The 9568-nt window shown below is 51.3% G+C and overlaps 1 protein-coding gene across 1 annotated transcript; it reads left to right on the top strand.

Annotated features, from left to right (window-relative positions):
* The first annotated feature begins 1241 nt into the window (after positions 1-1241).
* CEL (carboxyl ester lipase) lies at positions 1242-8536 on the top strand. Its single transcript, XM_040607583.1, has 11 exons — positions 1242-2358; positions 2864-3014; positions 3455-3577; positions 3923-4120; positions 4214-4344; positions 4779-4886; positions 5107-5224; positions 6137-6323; positions 6871-7074; positions 7567-7764; positions 8273-8536. Exons 1-11 carry the CDS (start codon positions 2137-2139, stop codon positions 8481-8483), a joined length of 1851 nt encoding a protein of 616 aa, XP_040463517.1. The 5' UTR covers positions 1242-2136; the 3' UTR covers positions 8484-8536.
* Positions 8537-9568: the final 1032 nt, after the last annotated feature.

Below are 9568 nucleotides of genomic sequence, written 5' to 3'. Positions count from 1 at the left end.
ACAGCTGCAGCTCCCCTTGAAATGATGGATGGGATAAAACTTTGTCAAGGCATGACAATGTCACGTCAGGAAAGTGAGTGAGTGGCATGTATCTGAAATGCTACCCACAGCTCTGAAATTTTATTTCTTAGAGTTGGCCATGTTCTGAAAATGAATTTTGCAATGTGCCTTGTGCAGAGCTCTCCAGCCCTTTTAGAGAGTAGACTGCCTGCTAGATGGACATTGTCTGCTTTTCTGAGGATAACGATGGGCAAATCCGAAGTCTGACCAACATAACAAGTCTCATCAGATGCCACTGAGACCACTGTGTTCAATTCCATGGTTGTTTCTGTATTATTTCAGCTCTTTGAAGTCCGTCCTGTCTGGTCTCGGAATGCAGTAAAAGCCAACATCAGTGTCCACCCGGACAAGCTGAAACTTCTGTTGCCGTATTTGGCCTATTACATGGTAAGTCTGTACATCTGCCCTTGTGCCTGTCTGAGGCTGCTGAGAGGCAGAGCAAGGGTGCATCAGCTGGGTGTTCCTGGTTCTCTAAATCTTGTGCAGGATGCTAGGTTTCAGGCTTTGGGACAGATGATTCCCATGCCCTGATTTTGTAGAGGGAAAGTGGGGGGAAAGGACCTTCTGAGGTTATCTCATAAGTCAAAGACAGAGCCGGCATCCAGTCGTTAACATCAGGTCACATCTCCCTCTTTCCAAGTTAAAGGATTTTGTTGATTTTCTCCTCTCCCTACTTTGCTAAAGTCACCATACCCCAAGGATCAGCCTGCCTTACACACACCAGCCCAGTGCTTCTGTTACAGAACAAGGGATATTCTGCTCATCTTCAGCTCATTATTGGTTTGTTTTTTTTCACGTCTAGGTTATGCCCCTAATGACATGCCTGTGAAAGCAAAGCGCAGCACGTATAACTACAGTCTGCCCATCACTGTCAAGAAGCAAGGTACGCTGTGCCAGTAGAAGGGCTTTCTTTGGTTAAATAAGCAGTGAAGGTGGCAAAGAGCAGCTGGCATATGAGTCTGCAGAGGATGAGGATGATGAAGAGGAGGAGGAAGAGGACTTCAGGCCTTCTGATGGGAGTGAAAATGAAATGGAGACAGAGATTCTGGACTATGTGTGAACTCCGTGAGCCGTCTGGCTGCTGTTGGGCAGAATTGTCTCTGCTCTCGTTCCATGACAGCTGAGGGTTCAGCGACCATGCCCAGGATGTGGGAAAGCAGAACTTGTACTAAGATGACCACGGTCTCTCTACACTGACAGCAGTGCCTGCTGATGGCCGTCACTGTGGGTGTTTGCGAGGCATTGCCCACATTTTCACACTTGCTGGCCAACAAGCCCTGCAGCAAACTCGCAAGAGCGAGCCCAGAATCCAGACCAGCAGGCAGCACGCTGCAATGGAGGAGGAGCTGCATTCCCAGATCTCTCCATGAGTGAGAAGTGCACTTTGGCTGGGTTGGTGGTCATGTGGACAACAGAAAAGGTGCCTGAGGAGGTGCTGGGGGAGCACTGCAGTGTCACCCGAGTCCCTAAGGCAGGTGCTGCCCTTCTGCTTGGCTAAGGGGAGTGAAAATACTGTGCCATGACTTCAGCATTGACCCTCAGTGGTGATGTTGGAAATAAAGCCATCAGGAAAAGACACTTTTTGGCAGTGAATAATTCTCTTCTGCAGGATGAAGATAACAGAACAGAGTAATTCCCTTCTGCTGTCCTCACTAGCTGGCACACTTCTCAGCTCTGTTTTGACCTCCCCAGTAGTTAGCAAGGACAGAAGGAAATGGGCAATGGGGCAGAACTTCAGGTCCACAGTGGTTGGCCACTCATTAGTCTGCCATTGCTGGCTGGATTGTCAGCACCCATTAAAGAGACATTAAAGATCTGCTGGCGTTTTCTGAGTCTTGTGCATTCCCTAGTGTTATGCGTGCAAGGTTCCTCAGTAGTTACCGATGATATGCTCTAATGCTTGGCTTAACGTGATTTCAGCCTCCTGCACTTATGTGAGGCTTTCCATAACTTCAGGATTTTTTTATGTTCTCTGAAGTTCTGTTAGACTGAGAGATTTCCTTAGGTTTGGCGTCCAGCCCACAAAAGCAACATCTGCAGGGCTCTCACACTGTGACGCCAGTCTTACCTTAAGCCATGGTTTGGCCTCAGCCTACTGAAGGACAGGTGTGTAGAGGCTCCTCTGCTTTATGTAAGAGCCAAGACTGGGTCATGGCATTGACGCACAGCTGCACTCCTAGCTATATATATATCCCTCCATCTGGGGACTTGGTCTTCAGGTGTGCACTCACCATGGCTCGCTGGGAGATCCTGTGCTTTGCCTTGTGCTCCTACCTCGGGGTAGCATGGGCTGCAACTGTAAGTACAAAAGCATTTCTTACAGCCTTGCAAGGCATTTTGCTGTTCATGCCTGAATGGGCAAGCTGCTGCCACCTCTGGTCTGGAGCCCATGAAAGGGCCTGCAGACTGTGACAGCCGAGACAGGGTGTTTTCCTGCCCTAAACATGGCAAAGGCTCTCAACAACGTTTTTCCGAAAGTTTGTGCACAGTTCTGTGTCAGGTCTGGCCTGGTTTACGCCTGAAGGTCCTCACCTTCTGCCATTCACCTTTGGGAGTGCAGGGGAATTGCTGCTGCCTATCTGCTCCGAAGGGCAGCCTGCAGACATCTGCAGGGGCACATCTCCAGCGGCAGCTACCTGGGGCCTTTCCATAAGGTTCCAAAGGGCTGGCTGGGGAAGGGGGGCTGCGAGTGGGTCCATCTGGGGACTGGCCAGGGCAAGGTGTGGGTGCTGGCAACATGGGAAGACAGAAGCATGACAAACTCTGCAATGGATTTTTCTATTCTCAATGGTGCCATGTGTAGCTGGGTGTGGTGCTCACCGAAGGAGGTTTTGTGGAAGGTGAGAATAAAAAACTGGGACTCTTTGGGGACTACATCGACATCTTCAGAGGTATCCCCTTCGCTGCCCCTCCAAGGACTCTGGAAGACCCTCAACCTCATCCTGGCTGGGATGGTAAGATCCAGCTTTTGAATGCCTTTGGTTTGGGGTTTTATTTTCACTTCTCTCTCTTTAGTCCATTATTGACAAGCCAGAGATGTTGCTGCCTGCTTTCATCTACTAAGCAGCACCAAGAAAAAGCTTAGTCTCATGGTGGGTATGACAGTCTGTGTCTAAGTGTTCCCAAGCAATTTAATTAATCACATGAAGTAACAAAACCGAAGCAGGGCACCTGCACCTCCCCTCCCCATGCTTTATCTGTCTGGAGCTAATTCACATGCAAAAGGGTCCCACTTTGTCACTCCCTCAAACTGGTCTCAGGGGCTGGGGAGGCTTTGCTGCCTCTGTGCTGGACTCACAGAGGAGAGGATGGATGAACGGACAGTCAGTTTGCAACCACAGGATGGAGTCGATGCCTCTAACTAGGACCTGCTGTCTTCCCTCTCTCCTCTCAGGAACACTGCAGACAAAAAAATTCAAAAATCGCTGCATGCAGATGACACTTACACAAACTGATGTCCGTGGGAGTGAGGACTGTCTCTATCTGAACATCTGGATTCCTCAAGGGAAAAGACACAGTATGTGCTTGGCTGAGACCTGGAGAGGAGATTCTCAGCTGCCTTTTGTGGACAAATTGCTCTGGAGTACCTCCCAGCAGCTACACTCCCGCAGTGGGCAACTGCAGGAGCACTGACTTTGAGAGGGAAAGGTGGGAAATGTCAGTCAATGTCCCTCAACTTCAGCCTGTTGGGAGTTTCAGCCTCTTCTACAGGGTGTTGACTTTCTTGGCCATAGGCTATTGCAAAGTATCATGTCTGCTCATGCCCAGGTGGAGGGATGCTCAGCAAGTGGGTATGAGGATGGATGGGAAGCATCTTCTAGCTATGTTGTGGCTCACACTGCTTTTCTTCCTCATCTCCCAGTCTCTACCAACTTGCCAGTGATGGTCTGGATCTACGGCGGTGCCTTCCTTGTAGGAGGGAGTCAAGGAGCCAACTTCCTCAATAACTACCTTTATGATGGCGAGGAGATTGCTGTGCGGGGCAACGTGATTGTGGTAACCGTCAACTATCGCCTGGGACCCCTGGGCTTCCTGAGCACTGGAGACGCAAACTTGCCAGGTACCATAGCTGTTCCCTCTTCAGGGGACTGTCACAGGTCCTCATCAGCTTTGCTGTGCCCTTGCTCAATGGAGGGTGCTCTCTGTCATTCAGGGAACTACGGGCTGAAGGATCAGCACATGGCTATTGCCTGGGTGAAGAGGAATATCAAGGCCTTTGGGGGTGACCCAGATAACATCACCATCTTTGGGGAATCAGCTGGTGCCGTCAGTGTCTCCCTGCAGGTGTGTTGTTCTTGTTGGACCCCACCAGAGCCACTTCTCTCTAAATGGGAGAGATGGTCCCCTTGGCGCTCTGCTGCTTTCTCCCATACACACTGCCTGGTTGACATCCTCTTCTGCCCAGGGACCGCAACACTCAGCCTCTTGGCTTTGAGCTGCTCCTTCTTCAGTTTAATCAGTCCCACAGCTGCAGGCAGGTGTCCTCGCTCTTGGGACCTCTGGTGAAACAGCATTTACTTGCCATGCCCCCTCACTCTGCTCCTTCTCTCACCATATCACCTTTCAACTTTAACTGCTGAAACTGTTAAATAGCACGAGAGCTGGCAGCTTCCCTGGGCCTGGTGCACAAGATTTGGGGTGATTGGCCGGGTCTGGCAGGCAATGGTCTCTTCAGGAGTTTGCACCTGAAACCCTCTTGTTTCTATTCTGCACCACAGACATTGACTCCAAAGAACAAGGGCCTGTTCAAGAGGGCCATCAGCCAGAGCGGCGTCGGTCTCTGCAGCTGGGCCATCCAGAGGGACCCACTCGCCTGGGCTAAAAAGGTAACGTGCAAGTCTTGCCTGAGGGAATGGAAAAACCAAAAAAGTGATTCCCTAGAGAAAAGCGTAACTAGCAAGGGATTCAGCAGGAGCCGTGCTGCCCAACAGCTGTGGAAACATGATGCTTTAAAACCAACCACTCTTCTGCCTCTATGCAGCTGGTAACAAAGCCTGGCTTTGGAAGGTAACGCTAGGAGGTTTCTCTCTCTCTCTCCTCCTGCAGATTGGAGAAAAGGTGGGCTGCCCCACAGACAACACCACTATCTTGGCCAACTGCCTGCGCATTTCTGACCCTAAAGCCGTGACGCTGGCCTACCACCTGGAGCTGATCAACTTGCCCTGTAAGTCCCCTGGCCCTTGCTGTGCTCCATCACCCACCCAGGGCTCACCGTGCCTTTGGTGGGACACTGAGGCCATTGCTAGGAATGCTGAAGCAGTGCCTGTGTCCTTCAGAAAGGGGACAATAATGACAGATGGTGCAGCCACCCTTCCACAGGCAGGTGCACATTGTGCTGAATGAACACTGTCCATCACGCCGTGGCAGTAGAGGCAAAGGAATTATCCAAGGGCCATGCCTTGGCTCCAAAGCAACTGTCTGGGCTTTCTGTTCTGTGAAAGCAGCAAGAGCAATTGCAGAACACAGCTTACAAGCAAAAAAAATAATTGACCACAATGCTGCTATTTTCATTTGAGTCACTGGGTGGAGTGTAGCACTCTCACACCAGCTAGGGAAAGCTTCTGCTCTTGCTGCCTGTGAGCATTTCTTTCCCAAGAAGACTCTCCTCTGCTTGCTTTCCTCATGCTCCTAGTAAATAGCCCCAACGTTTAGCCTTGCTCAGGACCCAGAGTGGCCAAGCCACTGCTGTGCAGCTGCACTAACCAAAGCTGGCTGTCCTGGCAATGAGTGAGCACAGCCAGATGGGATGGGGAGGGGAAGTTCTGCTCATCCCTATCTTTGGCTGTGCTTTTTAGGAAGGCACTGGGTGGAGGAGAGGAATTTTTGATGTTACCTGCTGGTACTTGGCTGGCAGATGTCTTGTTCTTCTCCCCCTCCTACAGGCATGAGTTTTACTGAATATGAACCTGTGGTCACCCTGCTTCTGGGTGACATTCTGCCCATGCTGATGTCACCGCCCAAGCTCTCATTCACCTCGGCCTATTCTTTCTATAGTTCTTTGATCACAGGATATGCCAGACCACACATCTGTCTTTTCTCAGCTCCTAATGGACTCCAATTTTTTCTTCTGCTGCAGCTCCCCTGGTTCATACACTCGCCCTCACGCCTGTCATCGATGGAGACTTCCTCCCAGACATGCCAGAGAAGCTCTTTGCCAATGCTGCTGACATTGACTACATCGCTGGGGTCAACAACATGGATGGACATATCTTTGCTGGCATTGATTTACCTGCTATCAACCGCCCGCTTGTGAAAATCACTGCGTAAGTAAAGGATGCTCTTAAAACTCCTAACAGGAAGAATCTTCTCTTTTAAGGTAGCTCCTAAACTCTGAGGACTTAGACCTGAGTGGACAGAGAACTCACTTTCAAAAGAGGGTGTCACTCCAAGCCAGGGTGCCTAGGGCATATGTTGCCAGATCCAGAGCCTTCAAGAAAAAGCACTACCTAGTGGGGAAGCCTCCCCATATACTTTTAAGGTGCTCCTGAAGACAGCACCAGTCACAGGCTTGGCAGCCCTGATGCTCTCTGTCCAGAGCAGGTACATGCTGGGTGCCCGTCCCATCAGACTCCTCCAGGAATGAAAGGAACTGGTGGCCAATTTGGCCCCAAGCTGCTCTGCTGAGAAAGCTGGGAAGCACATGCCCTCCATCTAAGACCTGGAATGAAATCACTGGCTTTTACTCCACCAAACCATTGCTAACTGCAGGGCTGGATGTAAACATCAATGGGGGCTGGGATCCTTTTCTATGAGCCCTGCCCTACTTGGAGCTGCTGGTCTGTAATTAGTTGATACTACTTGTCTTTTCAGGGACGAGGTCTATAATTTGATCAAAGGACTTACTGTGGACAGGGGCCAGACTGGAGCCAATGCAACATACACTCTCTACACGCAACCGTGGGGTGACAAGCCGGACCAGGAGGTTATGAAGAAGACAGTGGTGGACCTGATTACTGACTACATCTTCCTGGTTCCCACACAGTGGGCACTGAATCTGCACCTGCAGAATGCCCGGTGAGCAGCTCAGCCCTGGCAGGAGCCCAAAGCCTGCCTGGGGGCCAAAATGCTGCTTTCACAGCAAGCCCAAGGGGCTGCGGAGCAGGTTAAGAGGGCTGAACTTGAAGGAGGCAGGCTTTTTGTACTGAGTACACGCTTACACATAGCTCGTACAAACACTACCTCTGTAACACTGCAAGGGAATCATGCTAGGAATTTGGTTTACATTCCCATTAAAACAAGTTTATGCTTCCTAAAACATTCACACTCCATCCTAGCAAAGTTTGATGCCACGAGACCTGGCACTGGGATGATATGAGGGCTAGGGTGAGAATCAGAATATCTACCGAAGAATGTTTTTTCCCCCTGAGACCACCTCTTAGATGCATGTGAGCACCTTCCAAGGCTGAATCTTGGGCTCTGCTGGTATTTGGAGCATGGTTATGAATCTGCACCCACTTCTCTGCTCTCCACTCACAGCTGCTTAGCAAATCTATTTTATCTCCCCAGGAATTCCAAGACATATAGCTACGTGTTCTCCCAGCCGTCCCGAATGCCCGTCTACCCAAGCTGGGTAGGGGCAGACCACGCTGATGACTTGCAGTATGTGTTTGGGAAACCCTTCGCCACCCCCCTGGGCTACCTGCCCAAGCACAGGACTGTCTCAAAAGCCATGATTGCTTACTGGACCAATTTTGCCAGGACAGGGTGAGTGATTCTGGTTCCACATGGATTTGGGGCTTGCTGCAGCACTTCAGCTTGCTGCTTTTGCCTATTAACTTCTCAGGAACAATTCCCAAAAGCTGGGTGTCCTCTGTCTGTTGTGAGCCTGGCTCTATCTCTCCCAATGGTGGAATTTGCTCTAGGTCTTCCTCATCCAAAGAACACCTGGGGACAGCAGAAGCATTTTCTGAACTTGTGAACTCTGCTTAAACTTAACAATGAGTTTTTTTCTGAATCCTGGTGTTCAGATAGGAATTAAGCCCCTGCATGCAGCCAGGGACAATGCTAGTGGGGACCAAGGGAGGAGACTGCAGGCTGGCAAGTTGCTCCTAGCAGGCAGAATTGCTATTGCTTGGCCCAGTGTCAGGCTCTCTCTTTGCACGCACTTAAAGCCTCACTTGAGCAGACAGGGGCCCTGTCAAATAATTCAAACCTTGCTGCATCCACAAGCTGCTCTGATAAAACCAAAGTTCTATGTCTCCTTTTTCCTCAGTGATCCCAACAAAGGGAATTCAGAGGTGCCTGTTACCTGGCCGCCCTACAGCAACGAGGGCACTTACTACCTGGAAATTAACAACAAGATGAACCAGAACTCCGTGAAGCAGAATCTGAAATCCCGGTATGTGGACTTCTGGAACTCAGTCTATCGGAAGCTGCCGCAGGTTGCCAACATCACCCTGACCGAGGAACTGCTGTGGAATTAAGAAAAAGACACCTTTTAGAGATAGGCCCAGCTCATTAAAGGCTCTGTTGTAACTGAGTGATTTTTGGCTTTTCCATTTCTTTGCTGTGGCAGGATTTTCTCCCTAACATTAAGGTCAGGCAGTAAGTGACATCCAGTCCCTGTGCAACGCGTGTTCCCCTGACCCATAGCACAGCACTGTCATAGAATCATTTAGGTTGGAAAAGACTTTGAGATCGTCAAGTCCAGCCATTAACCCAGCACTGCCCAGCCCACCACTAAACCACATCCCTCAGCACCACACCTAAGTGTTTTTTAAACACCTCCAGGGATGGTGATTCCACCACCTCCCTGGGCAACCCGTTCCAATGCCTGACCAACCTTTCAGTGAAGAATTTTTTTCCTAATATCTCATCTAAACCTCCCCTGGTGCAACTGGAGGCCATTTCCTCTTGTCCTGTTGCTTGTTACCTAGGGGAAGAGACCGACCTCCCCTGCCCATGGCCTCCTGTCAGGTGGCTGTAGAGAGCGATCAGGGCCCCCTTCAGCCCCCTCCTCGCCAGGTTGAACTCCCCACCATCCCCCATCACCTTGTGCCCCAGCCCTGCCACCCCTCCCTGGTCACCTCCAGCCCCTCAGCGTCCCTCCTGAGGCCGGGGCCCCAAAGCCGAGTGCGGGATTCACGGTGTGGCCTCACCGGTGCCGGGCACGGGGACCACTGCTACCCTGCTCCCGCTGACCACACCATTTTGGCCACCAGTTTTCAGCAGGTCCCGGCAAAGGTGCTGGTGGCCTGGCCGCGGCTGGGCCTGCCCTGCCAGGGCTCCCACAGGCAGCAAGGCAGAGCAGGCCCTCCACACCCCCACTGTTAAGTACCAGCTTTTAGATAATTACAGCTGTAACAAGGAACGCAAACCAACTGTGAGCTGTCGCCATATGTGCACAGAAATCACCTCAGAAACGCACTGAGGGCTGAGTAACCCCACGGGGGACGGCTGCTCTGCGCTGGCTTAGGCCGCCTCCACTGCCGCAGCCCCGTGGTAGGAACCATCGTGCGGCGGAACCTTTGTACCGCGGCCGCGGGGGGGGTGGGGGGCGGGGTGGGGG

The sequence above is a fragment of the Falco naumanni genome, chromosome 9 (genome assembly GCF_017639655.2).
Source record: "Falco naumanni isolate bFalNau1 chromosome 9, bFalNau1.pat, whole genome shotgun sequence".
Classification (NCBI taxonomy): Eukaryota; Metazoa; Chordata; class Aves; order Falconiformes; family Falconidae; genus Falco; species Falco naumanni.
Note: the sequence above shows the minus strand (reverse complement) of the source record. Positions and strands in the feature narration are given on the sequence as shown.